The sequence below is a fragment of the Canis lupus genome, chromosome 13, assembly GCF_048164855.1.
Source record: "Canis lupus baileyi chromosome 13, mCanLup2.hap1, whole genome shotgun sequence".
NCBI lineage: Eukaryota > Metazoa > Chordata > Mammalia > Carnivora > Canidae > Canis > Canis lupus.
Window position 1 is genome coordinate 43,988,289 of NC_132850.1, and position 18,449 is coordinate 44,006,737.

General features: G+C 43.2%; 1 protein-coding gene across 1 annotated transcript in view; it reads left to right on the top strand.

The window, feature by feature from the left end:
* Nucleotides 1–12,441: 12,441 nt before the first annotated feature.
* Nucleotides 12,442–18,449, top strand: part of SMARCA5 (SNF2 related chromatin remodeling ATPase 5) — a 40,252-nt gene continuing 34,244 nt past the window's right edge. Inside the window, exons 1-2 of the mRNA XM_072773418.1 lie at nucleotides 12,442–13,097; nucleotides 16,539–16,613. Coding sequence (XP_072629519.1) covers nucleotides 12,921–13,097; nucleotides 16,539–16,613 — 252 coding nt within the window. The 5' untranslated portion in view covers nucleotides 12,442–12,920. The remainder of the gene's footprint in view (nucleotides 13,098–16,538; nucleotides 16,614–18,449) is intronic.

Consider the following 18,449-nt stretch of genomic DNA (forward strand, 5'->3'; position numbering starts at 1 on the left):
GCATGGCCAACACTCCCAGGGGTCCAGGGAGAGGTGGGGACATTGCAGCCCACACTTACCATATCCCCTGAGAGAAAGGGACAGCCTGTTTGACACTGTGTAGTGTCTGGGAGAGGATGGGACAGCACTGCCGCCACTGACTGGTGTCCATCGAGAAAAGGGGACAGCGTAGATAACATTCCCTGGGGTCCCGGGAGTGGATGGGACAATGCAGCTGACACTGACCACTGTCCCCGGAAAGCAGGGGACAGGGCAGCCAACATTGTCCAGTTTCCATCATAGGAGGGGACAGCATGGCCGACATTGCCTAACGTCCTGGCAGAGGAGGGGAGAGCACGGTCTAGGGAGAGGAGAGGAAAGCGTGGCAGACACTGCTTGGTGTCCCAGGAGGGGAAGGGACACTGCCTGGTGTGCCAGGAGAGGAGGGTACTGCACAGCTGACACTACCCAGTGTCCCAAGATAGGTGGTGACCACACGGATGACACTGCCCATGGTCCCAGGAGAGGAGGGGAAAGCGCGGCAGACACTGACCAGTTTCCCCAGAGAGGAGCGGTAAAGCATGGCCAAGAATGCCTGGGGTCCCAAGTGGGGAGGGGACAATGCATCCAACACTGCCCGTGGTCCCAAGATAAGAGGGGATAGCACTTCTGACACAGCCCTGAGTCCCGGGAGAGGAGGGGACAGCATGGCTGACACTAATCAGTGTCCCGTGACTGGAGGGGACTGTGCGGATGACACTCCCCAGTGTCCCATGACAGGAGTTGACAACATGGACGATATTGCCTGGTGTCCCCGAAGTGGATGGGACAGCGCAGCTGACACTGTCCAGTGTCCCGGGAGAGGAGAGGACAGTGTGGCCAACACTCCCCGGGGTCCTGCAAGAAAGGGATAGCACGGCTGACACTTCCCCAGGTCACGGGAGATGGGGAGACAGTGTTGCCAACACTGTGGGGCGTCCTAGGAGAGGAAGGGACAGCACAGCCGACACTTCCAGTATGCCGTGGAGGAGGGGACTATGCAGCTGACACTACCCGGTGTCCCGTGATAGGAGGTGAAAGCGTGGACAACAACCCCCAGTGTTCCTGAATTGGAGGAGAGAGTGCGGCCAACACTATCTGGCGTTGCAGGAGAGGAAGGGACAACACGGCTGAACCCGAACAGGTGTCCTTAGAGGAGGTAGGCGCGGCTGACACAGTCAGATGTCCCAGGAGAGGAGGGGATAGCATGGACTGACTGGTCTCTCCGGAGAGGAGCGCAGCAGAGAATGCCCTGGGTCCAGGGATAAGAGGGAACAATGCATCCAACAATGCCTGGGGGCCCAGGAGAAGAGACAGCACGGCCAACACTCCTGGGTGTCCCGGGAGGAGGAGACAGTGCCGTCGCCACTGTCCTGCGTCACTGGAGAGGAGGGGACTGCATGGATGATAGTACCCAGTGTCCCGTGATAGGAGGTGACAAAGAAGATAACACTACCTGGTGTCCCTGAAGTGGAGGAGATATAGTGGCTGACACTCCTGGGTGTCCAGTGAGAGGAGGGGACAGTGTGGCCGACACTGCCTGGGTCCCGGGAGAAGAGGGGACGGCGCAGATGACACCGCCCGGTGTACTCAAATTGGAGGGGCAGCATGGCCGACACTGTCCAGTGTTCCAGGAGAGGAAGGGACAGCGCGGCAGACACTGCCCTGTATGCTGGTGAAAGAGGACACTATGCAGCTGACACTACCCAGTGTCCCGTGATTGGAGGTGACAGAATGGACGACAGTCCTGGCATTCCTAAATGGGAGGGGAGAGTGCGGCCGACACTGGTGTTCTGGGAGAGGAGGGGACAGCACTGCCAATACTGACCGGTGTCCTGAAGTGGAGGGGACAGCGCGGCCGACACAGTCCGTTGTTCTGGGAGAGGAGGGTACAGCGCAGCCGACAATGACCAGTGTCCCCGGAGAGGAGGGGACAGTGCGGCCAACGTTGCCCAGTATCTCGGAGGAGGAGAGACAGCACGAATGACACTAACCAGCGTCACGTGACAGGAGGTGACAGTGCAGACGACTCTACCTGGTGTCCCCGAAGTGGAGGGGAAAGCACAGCCGACACTGAGCAGTGTCCCGGGAAAGGAGGTGACAGCACGGCCGACACTGAGCGGTGTCCCTGCAGAGGAAAGGGCAGTGCAACCGACACTGTCCAGTGTCCCGGGAGAGGAGGGGACAGCACATCAGACACTCTCCGGGGTCCTGGGGGAAAAGAGACAGTGCAGATGACACTGCCTGGTGTCCCCAAAGTTGAGGATGCAGTGCCGCTAACACTACCATTTTCCCGGGAGAGAAAGGTACAGCATGGCTGACACTGCCCGGTGTCCTGGGAAAGAAGACAGAGCGGCCGACACTGCCCTGTATCCCAGGAGAGAAGGGGATAGCTCGGCTGACACTACCCAGTGCCCCATGATATGCACAGACAACATGTGTTGGTGTCCCTGAAGTGGAGGGGACAGTGCAGCTGACACTGCCCATGGTTCCATGACAGGAGGTGACAGCGAGGCTGACACTGCCCATTTACCCCGAAGTGGAGGGGACAGCGAGGTGGACACTGCCTGGGGTCCCAGAAGAGGAAGGGGTAATGTGGCTGACACTACCCAGTGTCCCATGACAGTAGGTGAAAGCGAGAACGACCCTACCTGGTGTCTCCGAAGTGGAGGTGACAGCGCAAAAGACACTGCTGGGGTCCCTGGAGGACGGGAAAGCACAGCTGACACTGCCCAGGGTGCTGAGAGGAGAGGACAGCAGAGCCTACACTGTGTACTGTCCTGGGAAAGGGCGGACAGCACAGCTGACACTGACCATTGTCCCTGGAGAGGAGGGGAAACCAGGGCTGACACTGTCTGGTGTCCCAGGAGAGGAGTGGACAGTGAGCTGACACTTACCAGCGTCCCCTGAGAGGAGGGGACAGCATGGTTGACTCTGACCAGTGTCCCCAGAGAGTATGGGACAGCGAGGCTGATACTGCCCGTGGTCCTGGGAGAGAAGGGGACAGCGTAGCTGACACTACCCAGTGTCCTATGACAGGAGGTTACAGCGTGGTGGACTCTGCCCTGTGTCTCCGAAGTGAGATTACTGTACGGCCGACGCTGTCTACTGTTCCCGGAGAGAAGGGGACAGAGCGGACAACACTGGCTGATGTCCCCGGAGAGTTAGGATAGAGTGGCAGACACTGGCCATTGTCCCCAGAGAGGTGGGGACAGCGTGGCCGACACTTACTGGTGTCCCCAGAGGGGAGGGGACAGCATGGCTGACACTGCCCGTGGTCCCATAAGAGGAGGGGACAGTGTGGCAGACACTGACCGGTGTTGTGGAGGGGAGGGGACAGTGCGGCTGTCACTGCCCGGGGTCCCGGAAGAGGAGGGCATAATGTGGCTGACACTACTCAGTGTCCTATGACAGTAGGTGAAAGTGAGGACGACTTTGCCTGGTGTCCCCGAAGTGGAGGCGACAGCACAGATGACACTGCCCGGTGTCAATGAAGTGGAGTGTACAGTGGCCAACGATGTATGGCATCCCAGGAGAGGAGAAGACAGCATGGTCAACACTAACTGCTGTCCTCAGAGAGGAAGGGACAGCACAGCAGACACTGATCAGTGTCCTCTGAGGAGGGGACAGCATGGTCAACTCTGACCAGTGTCCCCAGAGAGGAGGGGACAAGACAGCCAAAACTGTCCATGATCCCAGGAAAGGAGGGGACAGTGAAGCTCTATGGACACTACCCATTGTCCCGAGACAGGTGATGACAGCGTGGACAACACTGCCCAGTGTTCCTGAAGTGGAGGGTACAGTGCAGATGACACGGCCCAGTGTCCCATGACAGGAGGTGACAGTACAGACTAAACTGCCCGGTGTCCCTGAAGTGGAGAGAACAGCACACAAGACACCGTCCAGAGTTCATGACAGGAGGTAACAGCATGGCCAGAACTGTCTTCTGTCCCAGGAGATGACAGTGGGACTGACACTGACTGGGGTATTGGGAGAGGAATGTACAGAACGGCTGACACTGCCCAGTTTCCCGTGACAGGAGGTGACAGCACAGATGACACTACCCAGTGTCCTTGAAGTAGAGGACAGCACAGCCGAACTGCCCTGGGTCCAAGGAGAGGAGGGGACAGTGTGGCAGAAACCGACTGGTGTCGCCAGAGAGGAGGGGACAGCACGGCTGACTCTGCCCGGGGTCCCAGGAGAGGAGAGGAGAGCACGGGTGACACTACCCAGTATCCTGTGACAGGAGGTGACATCGTGGATGACACTGCTTGGTGTCTCCGAAATGGAGGAGACAGCATGGCCGATACCGTGTGGTGTCTGGGAGAGGGGGGACAGCATGGCTATCACTGTCCAGTTTTCCCAGAGAAGAGGGGACAGCCGGCTAACACTGTCCGGTGTCCTGGGAGAGGAGGGTACAGCGCTACTGACACTACACAGTGTCCTGTGACAGGAGATGACAGCGTGGCTGACACTGACTTGTCCACAGAGAGGAGGGAAAAGTGCGGCCGACACTGTTCAGTGTCCTGGGAGAGGAGTGGCTGACACTGGCCACTGACCCGGAGATGAGGAGACAGTGTGGCTGACACTTCCCGGGGTCTGCTAAGTGGAGGGGACAGCGCGGCCAACACTGTCTAGAGGGTAATCCTCTTGGTTATGAGTATATTAAGTTCTGTATGTTAGAAGATGCTCAGTCCCAAATTTCTGTAAACCAGAAAGACTTGTAGAGTCCCCAACATTGACCACCGAAACATAAATGAGATAAAAGAGGGGGACAAATGGGAATGGGGAATCTCACAGAATGAACCAGCACAGCATACCACTTGGTTCTGGGTGCGTGCTGGTTATGTTTTAGAAGGTATAAACTTCTGCCATTGTAGAGCAAAATGAGGCAGAGAAAACAGAAAACAGAAAACAACAACAACAAAAAAACATATTTGGTATATCTCCCAAAATTAAGTTGAGTATGTTGAAGGGTATCTAGAAGTGGAAAATATATCTAGGACATGTAGTTGTAGAAATATGAAAGTCAAAAAAGGTAGAAACTTAAAAATCAAGAGGTGGTAAAATATCGTAGTTAAGATGGGAAAAGAGAAAAAAATTTGAAAATTTAAAGTCTGATATAAAAATGAGGTATACTGGAAAAAGGAAGAAAAAAATAGGAGGGGTACCCTCTGGTCTATATACTATATATAGTATATACTATATATACTGGTCTATATACTATATATCCCTCAGACTTCCCCTGGAGGTTTCCAGTGCTGCTTGGTCAAGAACTTGCTCTTCCTATTGGGACTTAATCAAGATAAAAAGCTTCTGCACAGCAAAAGAAACAGTCAACAAAACTCAAAGACAACCTACAGAATGGGAGAAGATATTTGCAAATGACACATCAGATAAAGGGCTAGTTTCCAAGATCTATAAAGTGCTTCTTAAACTCAACAGCTTAGAAACAAACAATCCAATCATGAAATGGGCAAAAGACATGAACAGAAATTTCACCAAAAAAGACATACACGTGGCCAACAAGCACATGAGAAAATGTTCTGCATCACTTGCCATCAGGGAAATACAAATCAAAACCACAATGAGATACCACCTCACCCCAGTGAGAATGGGGCAAATTAACAAGGCAGGAAACCACAAATGTTGGAGAGGATGCGGAGAAAAGGGAACCCTCTTACACTGTTGGTGGGAATGTGAACTGGTGCAGCCACTCTGGAAAACTGTGTGGAGGTTCCTCAAAGAGTTAAAAATAGACCTGCCCTACGACCCAGCAATTGCACTGCTGGGGATTTACCCCAAAGATATAGATGCAATGAAACGCCAGGACACCTGCACCCCAATGTTCATAGCAGCAAGGTCCACAACCGCCAAACTCGGTGTCCACCAAAAGATGGATGGATAAAGTAGATGTGGTCTATATCTACAATGGGATATTACTCAGCCATTAGAAAGGATGAATACTCACCATTTGCTTTAATGTGGATGGAACTGGAGGGTATCATGCTGAGTGAATAAGTCAATCAGAGAAGGACAAACATCAATATAGAATATAAGAAATAGTGAAAGGGTTTATAAGGGAAAGGAAGGGAACTGAGTGGGAAATATTATAGAGGGAGACAATCCATGAGAGACTCCTAACTGGGAAACAACCAAAGGATTGCAACAGGGGAAGTGGGTGGGGGGATGGGATAGCTGGGTGAGGGGCACTGAAGGGCACTTGATGGGATGAGAACTGGGTGTTATACTCTATGTTGACAAATTGAATTTAAATTAAAAAATTAAAAAAAATCCAGTTACAATTAATATAACTGATTGAGAGTATACTTAGGAGCCATAGTTTCAGAGAAATAAAATTGTGCTTTTGTTTTTCAAGGAAAAAAGTAGTCTTTTCCAAAAATAGCCATTCTCAGTGTTTTTTTGGTCTATAAACTCTGCACTACATTTCCACCAGCAGTGTCTGGTTCAGTTTCTCTTTATTCTCAGCAGTATTTGATGTTATCATTCTTTTATATTTTAGCCATTCTGTTGGGTGTGAGATACTATCTCATTGTGGTTTTAATTTGCATTTTTCTAATGGCTAATGTTGAATATCTTTTCCTGATTTGCCATCTGTATATCTTCTTCAATGAAATGTCTCTTTACTTCTTTTCCCTGTGTTCTTCTTTTTAAAAAAAAATCTTTTTATTGGAGTTCAATTTGCCAGCATATAGCATAACACCCAGTGTTTATCCCGCCAAGTGCCCTCCTCAGTGCCCATCACCCAGTCACCCCATCCCCTGCCCACCTCCCTTTCCACTACTCCTTGTTCGTTTCCCAGAGTTAAGTGCCTCTCATGTTTTGTCACCCTCACTGATGTGTTCTTCTAAATTGTTTTTTCACTTGTTGAATTTTGAGAGTTCTTTATATATTGTAGATATTCATCCTTTGTCTATATGTGTTCTGCAAATATATTCTCCTACTCTGTAGCTTGTCTTCTCATCTTCTTGATGGTTTTTCACAAGAGCAAGTATTTTTGTGATTCAGTTTATCAATTTTTCCTTACATTGACCATGCTTTTGGTTTCAAAGTTTAGTAACTCTATGCTTAGGTCTAGGTCCTTAGCATTTTCTCCTTTTTTTTTTTTTCTAGAAGTTTTATAGTTTTCCGTTTTACATTGAATTCATTATTCATTTTGAGCTAATTTTTGTACAAACTGTGACATCTTTGTTTCTGTTTTTTTTTTTTATTTCCTGATAGATGTTTCTCCAGAACCATTTGTTAGAAAGCCTATTTGAACTGAATCCACATATTTATTGGTAAGTTTTAGAAATACAGTTGATTTGTGAATGTCTATCTTGTATCTTGAAACTTGCATAACTCACTTATTAGGCACTGAAATGTTTTATGTAGATTTCTTGGGATTTTTATGTAGATAATCATGTCATCTGCAATAGAGACATTTTTATTTTTCCTTTCCAGCTCCATATTGAATATCAGTGATGTGAGCAGAATTCTTGCCTACTTCTGATCTTAGAGGGAAAACAGTCAAGTCTCATTAAGCATAATGTTAGCTATAGGTATTGTGAATGTTCTTTATCAAGTAAGTGGAGGAAGTTTCCCTCTCTTTTTTTTTTTATGAGATTTTTTATCAGGAATGGGTGTTGAAATTTTGTCAAATGCCTTTTCTGCATCAACTAATATAATTGAGTGAGTTTTATATGCATATAACATTGGTTGACTTTCAAATAGCCCACCAGTCTTGCATCTCTGGAATAAATGGTATTTTGTCAGGGTACATGCTTTTTAAAATATATTTCATAACTGCATTTGCTAGTATTTTATTAAACATTTTTGTGTCTCTATTCATCAGGGATATTGATTTTTTTATAGTGTCTTTGTTTGATTGGTTATAGTAATGTCATAAAATAAATTGGAAAGCCTACCCTCTTCTATATTCTGAAGGAGTTTATGTAGAATTGGTATAGAATTGTGCAAAAAAATTTGGTGGAGTTCTCTAGGACATTATCTAGGCGTAGACATTTGTTTTGGGGAGCTATTGAGTTATAAATTTTATTTCCTAAATAGCTATGGTTCTATTTAAATTGTCAATTTCATATTATCTAAATTATGATAGCTTGCATTTTTCAAGAAAATGGTTTGTTTCATTTAAGTTGTCAAATTTATGTTTGTAGTATTCCCTTGTTATCCTTTTTATGTTTTCAGAATCTATAGCAGGAACTTCTGTTTCATTCTTAATATTAGTGATTTGTCTGCTTACTTTGTCAATTTTCCTAGAAGTTTGTCAATTTTATCTTTTCAAAGGACTAGTTCTTTGTTTTATTTTCTCTAAATTTTTCTGATTTTAATTTCATTGACTTCTGCTTCTGCCTTTATTATTTTGCTTACTTTGGTTTTACTTTGCTCCTCTATTTCTAGGTTTCTGGGATGAAGGCTTAGATTTGAGACTATTCCCTTTCCTTAAATGTAAGTACTTACTGCTGTAGTTTCCCTCTTAGCACGTTATCTGTGTTCCACAAATTTTGATATATTGTGTTTTTATTCAGTTCAATTTACTTTTTCTCTTAAGGCCTCCTCTGAAACCCATGGATTATTTAGAAGTGTGTTGTTTAGTCTGGAAATATTCCTTGCAACTTTTGACTACTGATTTCTAGCTCAATTCTACTGTGGGAGAAGAACATGCTTTGTAGAATTCCAATTTTTAAAAATTTGTTGAGGCTTGCTTTATGGTCTACCTTATATTTTCTATGAGTTCTTGGAAAAACGTGTATTATTTTATTAAATGGAGTGTTCTGTAAATGTCGAGCAGATTCTGTCGGTTGACAGTGTCATTGAGTTCTTCTATATCCTTAATTTTCTGTCTAATTTTTCTATCAGTTATTGAGAGATGCTGTAGTCTTCACCTATAATTGTAGATTTCTTCTCATTTCAGTTCTTTCAGTTTTTGCTTTGCATATTTTGCAGCTGTGTCATTCGCTGCATGCACATTTAGAATCGTTATACCTTCTTGGTAGATTAACATTCTCTCTTTGTAAGTTTTTTTACTTTGGAGTCTCCTTTACCTAATAATGATATAGCCACCCCTGCTTTCTTTTGAATAATGTTTGTGGCACATATTTTTCCATCTTTTTATTTTCAAACTTTGTATCGAAGGAATCCCAAATTTCTTAACCATAGCTTTGGCCATCGCTAATTCTTTTGAAAATATTTCAGGAGTGGTGGTAGCTAAAATTTAACTTTGGATAATAATGTTTGGGTTCCTAGGAGTATTTTACCTAGAACCAATTAAATAAAGAAGAAAATATTTTTCATGAGTGGGAAGGAAATGCAGAGAATTTGAATTTTTGACTTGTGTATATTAAAGAAAAGGCAACTTTAAATGATTACATAAATACACGTATAAACACCCAACAGATACAAAGTCACCACCTGATGTGAGCTGGTGACCAAATATAAGGGTAATATATTTAAACTTTGTTTATTCTTTAAGAGTTTAATGTTTTTGTTTAACTGAAATGCTCTTACATGGCAAAAGACTCATGCAGAAGAATTCTGAAAATGATACATACAAGATGTGATCATTGGTATCTACTGTTGGAAATCTCCATTCACAGATTCTCACAAACTTAATACTCTTGTATTGTTTTCATGTAGTAACAGCCTTTATTTTCCTAGGCTTTCATAAAATAAAATAAGTGTGTGATTAAGGGAGGCTCAGCATTCCTACTTTGTTCTTGATAAACTTCCTTAACTCCTTTCCCAGGGCACTTGTGTGGCTAGGTTGGCTGTATCTGCCTTGGGCTCAGGTCATGATCCCAGAGTCCTAGGATCAAGCCCCATTTCAGGCTCCCAGCTCAGTGGGGAACTTGCTTCTCCCTCTCCCTCTGCCATTCCCCCTGCTTGAACTTGCTTGCTCTCTCTCTCAATTAAATAAAATCTTTTTAAAAAATTAACTCCTTTCCCTCATCATTCAAGGCCAAAATGCTGAGAATTCTGGATTTAGGCATTTTTTGTCCTCTGGCAACATCTCTCTGTTCTACTCTCCAGCACAGCACATGCTGTTCCTGCACACTAAATCTAACAGAGGAAATTTCAAGTGTAAACAACATGTATTTGCATATTTGAGATGGAATACTAATATGTTTTTACATTGTAACATTCTATTTCTTGGAACATGTCTAAAGCAGCAATTTTTTTCTAGGATTTTCTTGAAATCATTCCTTTTACCTTTCTCTTTATTAAAAATATTATTCTTCCTCCAACAGGACTGATTCTTAGGCTTATGATTCCTCAGGATTAGAATACGAAATATTTGAACACAGAGCTCACTCCATGTCAGATACCGTATTAAACACACTGCATGCACAATCTCTTTAATTTTTATGATGTCATTATGAGATTATTACCCCAATAGAAAATTGAGATAATAAAAATACAAGAACACTGATTTCAAAGAAGTTGAAAGATAACTTGCCTGCATTCATGCAGCTACTAAGTTCTTGAGCCTGTGCTGGAATCCATGCTTGCCTGACTCTGGGGTTACTCTCCTACCACTACACTAATCCTATACTACACTATCAATGCCAGAACTAGCTATTAATTTAACCTATTAGTCTCTGAAGAAAAATAGGTCTTTGTGGTTTGGCCACCATGTAAGTACTATATACCTAACTTACTAATATCCCAGTAGCTCAATTGCCCAGCATCCTGCATTTTCTGCAGCTTCTCTTGCTGCTTCTAGACCCTGCTCAAAATTTGTTTCTCTTTTCCTCATGTTGGATTAGTGGATTCAAACATTGTTTTCTCTTCTTTCTTCTGTATCTCTCCTCTATTTTTAAGATTCCTATACAGATTTTATATGCTTGTATGAGAAACTCACAGTATAAACGCACGTTAAAAGACAACTGCCATTTTAAAGGCAGTTTTATTCATTGCTTTTCTTGCTATTTATTGGTTCCCTTAAATAATCCTCAGACTTTTCTTTAAAAAAAGATTTATTTATTCATACAGATACAAAGAGAGAGGCAGAGACATAGGCAGAAGGAGAAAGCCCCCTGCAGGAAGCCGGATGTGGGACTCGATTGCAGGACCCTGGGGTCATGCCCTGAGCCAAAAGCAGACAAACACTGAGCCACACAGGCATTCCAGTAATACTTAGACTTAAGAACCTTCCATTTACATACTTACATATATTTTTAGGGTTTCCAAAACAGGGCCCAAGATATGTATTATTATAGAGTGGAGAAATATTCCAAATATTAAATGTTATATTCTTCCTACTTAACAATGTCAATATTAAATACATTTTTATCAAACAATTGTTTATTGTGTGTATATGTCAGATACCACCCTGGACACTAACTTTTACCCTGATACCTGAACTTTTTTAGGTAAAAGAACATTTTTTAATATTAAAAATAAATTTTCTCAATATAATAATATAAAAATTCATTTAAAAAATAAAAAATACAAACACAAAAGAGTTAGGACATATACACCACCACTTTCAATACTTTTATGAATATCCTTTCAAATTTTATCTATATTTTTGAACTGTTAAAATTTTTTTTCAATTGACACTATGTAATGAACATTTTTGTACTTTAAAAACATTTTTTAGATTATTTTTTTTAATTTTTATTTATTTATGATAGTCACACAGAGAGAGAGAGACAGAGGCAGAGACATAGGCAGAGGGAGAAGCAGGCTCCATGCACCGGGAGCCCGACGTGGGATTCGATCCCGGGTCTCCAGGATCGCGCCCTGGGCCAAAGGCAGGCGCCAAACCGCTGCGCCACCCAGGGATCCCCTGCCTGCAACATTTCTTAATGAAAGAAGGTACTTTTTATTGAATATTTGGTGGTTGAGGAAAACACAACCCACCGCCTCTCTTCCTTGGTTACTCGTTTCTCACGTGGCCACGTGCATAGTTCTTTTTTTACTTTTAGCATGTAAATTTGGAGGAAATACAGTCCAACTTGTATCGAAGTACAAGAAATTTAGAAATGATGAATATAGCTACCATGGGAAGACGAAAGAAAAATCACACAAACTTTTCATGAGACAACGAGAAAGACGTCATTTGGGATAACCGTAACGTCACCGCCATGGCGTCACGCCTATAAGCGGAGGCGATAAAGTGTTAAACTCCGCGCACAGCAGCGTTCCATGCGCGGCGCGAAGTTCCGGCGAGTTCTCAGACGGTGCCATCCGCCCCCGCCAAGCCCGGGGGCGAGCGCGGACGAGCACAGCCGTTAGACCCCGCGTTTGCGTCACGCCTCGGAGCGACGCCCAAACCTACGTCTTCACACACGGCCCCGAGGCCACGCCCACTCCTCGCCCTGGAGGCCGCTGGGAGCCCTCCGGGGGCGTGGCCAAAGGTGAGGCGAGGGAACGCGCAGGCGCACTCAGAACCTAGTCAATCAGCCAACTATTAATCTCGCGAGGGTTGAAAGTCGGTGGCGTAGGTAGTTGTCCTGGATGCTGGTGAGATAGATGATTTTTTTCCCCGAGGAAGAAAAGGGGGCGGCGAAGCTAGTTCCCGGCGTCGGTCTCTCTTTCGCTTTCCTTTCCCCTAACTCCAACCCTCCGCCCTCCCGTAAATCAACCCGCCTTCCCTGACCTCGGTGACCCAGGCGGCCCCGCCCACTCTTGTCGACGTGATTCCCGCCGTGAGGTAAGCGCCGCTCGAATCCCGAGCCCCGCGGAAGAGGAGGCGGACGCAAGGGGGAGGCTGCGGGCCCGGTTCCGGCTCGTAGGAGGGCCGCGGCGCCAGGGGGCATTCGGGTGGCCCTCTCGCTCCTCCGTCAGCTCGTTGCGACGTAACCACCCAGGCCCGGGCCTTCTCATCTCTGCCGAGCCGGGCCTCTGGCAGCAGCGGGTGACGCACACGGAACATCATGTCGTCCGCGGCGGAGCCTCCGCCACCCCCGCCTCCCGAGAGCGCGCCTTCCAAGCCTGCAGCCCCGGCCGCCAGCAGCGTGAGCAACAGCAGCAACAAAGGCGGCCCGGAGGGCGTCGCGGCCCAGGCGACTCCCTCTGCGGCTGGCTCCGGCCCCGCGGACTCCGAGATGGAGGTGAGAGTGGCTTGTGGCGCGGGGCGAGGGCGCAGTGGGGAGGGGGAGCCGGTTCCCTCGCCCGGATTTCAGTGATCGCACGCAGAGCCGTTTTCCACCCCTCCTGCATCCAAACTCGGCCTCGGACCCTTGGGATCCGAAGTGATTAACCCTGCGCCCTTGTGCTTAACCTCCCCACGCCGACTCCGATGGATTTCTGGCACTTCATGTTTACATTATTTGTCTCCAGCGAATCTTGCCAAATTCTCCAACGCTGTTATTAAACACATGTTATTGATTACCGAGGCCGAGAAGGACCTACCCGATTTTTGTTTTCTGTGGGTTTTTTTTTTTTTTTTTTTTTTCGGTAAACTCCCATAATTCCCTCCCCCATCTCTGATTCTAGCTTTTAGTTTCCACTAAACTTGCGGGAAGGTAGGGAGAGATGCCCCTTAGTGGCGAGGGAAGGATGCGCGGGGTAGGAAGGCATTTAAAAGCGGTGCGTCCGAGGGCCCAGACCTTGTTTTTCTTCATCCCAGGCCTTGTGGGGGCGGTATCCGTTTTGGGCAGAAACAATGGCTTGAGCTGGAAGGCCGAGTGCGCAGTGGGGATAAGCGGGGCGCAGCTGCTCCCATGGAGGGAGACGAGGCTCCTCCCAGGCACTGTTCCTTTGGGAGGGAAAGCGACCAAGGCAGCAGCAGCAGCTGTCTTGGACCCCCATCTAATTTGAGTCAGGGGATGGATGGGTGAATGGTGAATTAATGACAATGGGGCTGTTGGCTTTCATGTTCAGCGCAATTCCTCTTTTTGGGCCTTGGCCTTCCTTCCACCCTCCTCCCCCAACCCCCCCCCCCCCCCCCGAAAATTGGTACTGCTCGCTAGTCGAGCCTCCCTTCCAGAGCTAGGGTTGGCCAGGGGATGGTGACAGCGCTGCGGGGGTGGAAAGTTTGGGGAGCTGCCAGGCGGGTCTCTTGGGCATGCTCCAAGACTTTGTGATGTCTGGGAACAAAGTAATTGCTTGCTCCTTCCAAATTTTATTCTTGGTCTTCGGTCTGTTTTGAGTTATTTTATAGTCACGGCCTACAGATTTCTGGGATTTTTTCCATCCTTAGGTAGAAGGAGTGAAGGTAATACTGCTCTGAAAAGGATCCTTGATGCAGAATTAACACGATACGTAAATGGAAGTGCAGTTTATCATTGGAGCATTTGGCGTACCAAAGTTTTACTTGGGCACCAAAGGTCTAATCTAGGGTGACGTAACATCACGTTAATAGTTTATGAGAGAATTTTGTGGTGAGGGTAGGTTTTAGTGCAGTAGGACATTGATATCCTGTATTTTTAAGTGTTTTGATTTTAGCTTCAAATTCTTATCAAGTGTTGCTTATTTTTCTTAAGGTTTTAAATGGTTGTTTTGAATTACCAGGACTGTTTAACTTGAATTCTTGCTTCGTGGTGTATGTAAGTGGGTTTGAAAATCTTTGACACTGAAAGCAATTGTGTGTAAATAGACAATTCTCTGCAAAAGGGTGTCCATAGTTTTCATCAGCCTCTCAAAAGGGTCTGTCGTTCAAATTCTGCAATAACAACCAGTATCTCACTGGAGAGGTTAAATATTAGAAAGCAGGGTATTTTAAAGCCTAAACTGCCTTTCAGTTGCTACTTTAAAATTTAAGTGGAATTAAAGTTTTAAGTATGGATATTGATGTCATAACAAGTACCAAATGAAGTCCAGGCCATATTTATTTGCCAAATAAAGAAATTGAGTCTTTTGATAAGTAGAATGTCTGATAGAACCCAGGTCTGGCTCTGAAATGGACCCATTTCCCACATATTTTACCCTGTCATATTCTTACAAGAAGTAGGTTCGAGAATTTTATTTCTTGAGGAATGACTTATTTTTGCTTTTTTGAAATAGGAACATGGGTAATTTCATTTTTTAAATCAATTTCTTCATTTACTAGTTTTAGTCTTGATTTTGTTTCTCTTCGTGTTGATTTAAAACAATTTTTTTTAAGTAAATGTACTTTTAGTCATTTTCTTAACTGAACTTGGTTGGAAATCATTGAAGTTCAGTGATAAAAACTAGGTTTGAGTCTATATATTTAATGTATCTGGCAATCCTAAATTAAATGCCTTTTTTTTTTGTTGTTTAAAAGTAGAATTTAACGTGGATTTTTTTTTCAAAATTAGAAAATAAATGAAGTCTTGGCCTTTACAAATTTTTTTCTGACAAGGCTGACCTTCCCAGGAATATTAGCTAGCTTTCTTTGTATGCAGTGAAATTTTCATTTTTGCTTGGTACTGATAAGGGAGTAATTTCGTTTTTTGTTTACTATGATTTTTTTTTTTGGCAACATGGATGGAACCTGTTTTTTAATCTTTGTTGGTTAGACTGGTATTTCAGTACACTGTATGCCAACAGACTAGACTGATAGGTACATTGTATATCAATAATCATCTGACCTGGAATCCAAATCTTTTTTTTTTTTTTTTTTAAACTATGAAAGAAATAATGACTATTGTTGGAAAACGTATTTTTTTTAAGGGTATATTTTGACCTTTCATGATATTCAGTACCATTTTGTGAAGTAAACTAGTAGAAGGCTTTATCATTTCTATTTGTGGACACCAGACATTTGTGATGAGCCTAAAGGTAACATAGGTGCCTAAAGATCTTAGCAATGAAGTTAGACTAGAATATAGATAATTTGACCTTTCAATTCTGGTACTGTACCTGCTCCAGTTCCCCAGTTTTTTAATCAGTGGTAGCTTTATTATAGTACATATTGCCAAGCACAGTTTTGTACGTTGTTAATGAAAATTATACTTTTACTAACTGTTCTTAGTTGTTTCTTTGACAGATGAATAGAACTTTGCAGAGTAGTTGTTGCTGTTTTTTGTTTGTGGTCGTTTGAATGTCAGGGTGAATAAATTTGCGAGAAAGGATATTTATTACTAATTTAGGAATCAGATTGTAGTTAGGGAGTATTCGATTTAGGATGTATGATAATTTTTTTGTATTTTTTCCAGAAGATGGAAATCAGAGTGAGTAATGATAATTTCTAGGTATATATTTGGCAGAACACAGTAGATATTGCAGTTTTATGAGTAGAAGGGAACATAATTTCTATGTCATCTAATTTGGTTTTATAATATTTATTGAATGAAAAATAGATTTATTGAAATTTATTTTATTATTATTCTAGGATGATGTAGATAATAGTGTTGTGTTTTAATCTTGCAATAGTCCTGCAGTTCAAATACTTGGGTTAAATAGGTTGTTGTCATCGTGGCATTTAATTTCATCAAGATATCCTATCTGGTTATACTAAAGCCATGTAAGTATCTAGCAAGTTTGGAGTAGGAATGTATTACTCAGATTGTGTTTTAAGTAGAAATTAGTTTAATAATAGTATGTTAACTAATTTTGAAGAACAATCCATGATTTTTCCCTCCTCCCAGGAAGTATTTGATGATGCATCTCCTGGAAAGCAGAAAGAAATTCAAGAACCAGATCCTACCTATGAAGAAAAAATGGTATGCTTTAGGTATATGAATAGAGTCTATAATAACTTTTCATTAGGTGGTGACATGGACCAAACTTCTGCATTTAATTTTTATCATTGAAGCACTGATATCCAATTGAAATAGGTGTAACATGGGATACTGTAATTTTTGTTATTTGCCTATGTAAAGCAAATTTAGAAGTATTACATGAACACGCAAATAGTATTATGTTAATATAAGGGATATGTTACTCTCCTTTATTTTGAGATTTATTGTCAGGGAGTGAGGAGAGTAAAAAACCAGAGAAGTAGTTATTCAGGGTATATTCTGCATCGATCTATCATTCTGTTTCACTGGGTACAAAGACAGTAATACATGCTCCTTGCCCACAGCTTTTTTACAATATGGGTGAGATCTTTACAAAACAGCATATGATATTCTACTTGAATCCTCAAAGACAGTGAATCACATTTCATACCTTAGGAAACTTGTAGCATGACTTAACGATAACCTATGAAGAGCTTTAAGCTTAAGTTCAGATTCAGTAATAATAATGGCTAATAGCAAATGCTTACTATGTACTAAGCCCTATTCTGAATGCTTTATATGGCTTAAACTCATTTAATTATACTGAAATCTTATTTTATTTTTTAAAAATATTTTTTTAAAGATTTATTTATTTATTTATGATAGAGAGAGAGAGAGAGAGAGAGGCAGAGACACAGGAGGAGAGAGAAGCAGGCTCCATGCCGGGAGCTCCACACGGGACTCGATCCCAGGAACTCCAGGATCTTGGCAGGCGCTAAACCGCTGAGCCACCCAGGGATCCTGAAATCTTATTTTAACATGTTAAATAATAATACTACCATACAATACAACACAGTATATATGCTCTTTAAGAGTAAAAACAGTGTCTTAATCTTACTGTCTTCACCTAGAACAATATCTGGCACATAGTATATTTTAAGAACTATTTTTTGAAACGTACTTTTTCTTCAACCTTTGACTTTCTCTTCAAGATCAGTAAATATTTTTTGAATCTCTTAGTTTCAAAATCCTAAAAATACTTAGGAACACATGTATATATGGATACATAATGTACATGATACACATAGTAATATGTAAAACATAAATGATATATTTTAATTTCAGTATAATATACAGTGAGCTTCAGATGAGCTTCAGATGTACAGTACAGTTATTCACTAATTCTCTGCATTATTTTGTCTGCCTCTGCTAACTACCAGTTCTCTATATTTAAAAGTCTGTTTTTTTCTCTTGTTTCTTAAATTCCACATGTGAGTGAAATCATAAGGTATTTTTTCTTTTTATTTCACTTAGTTTCTTAGATCTATCCATGTTGTAATGGAAAGATTTCATGAAATGACATTTTTATATATATATATTTTATATATGATTTCTATTATATTTTATATATGTGTATATCTGTAATTGTTCCACATCTTTGCTGTCAGACTTAAAGATATATTTGCCAGCTCTGCTTTTCCCATTCATTTCCTCAAATCCATCACAATGGATGTTCTGTCACTAATACTGTACTAGTGAATCTAATTTCCCATTTATAGCTTAATTTTACTTTCATTCATCTCACTTTTGTCTGATATCGTTGACCACTCCTCAGAATTTTTGCTTGCCTTGTGAGAGCTTTTTTCCCTTGTTGATACCCTATTGACAGTTCCTTTGTCCTTTATCACATCCTAAACATTTCTTGAACAGTTCAATCCTTATCATTGGTTTTCTTTTTCTTTTTTTAAGATTTTATCTTTAAGTAATCTGTATATTCAGCATGGGGCTCAAACAACCGCAAGATCAAGAGTAACGTGCTCGCTCCACTAGCTGAGCCAG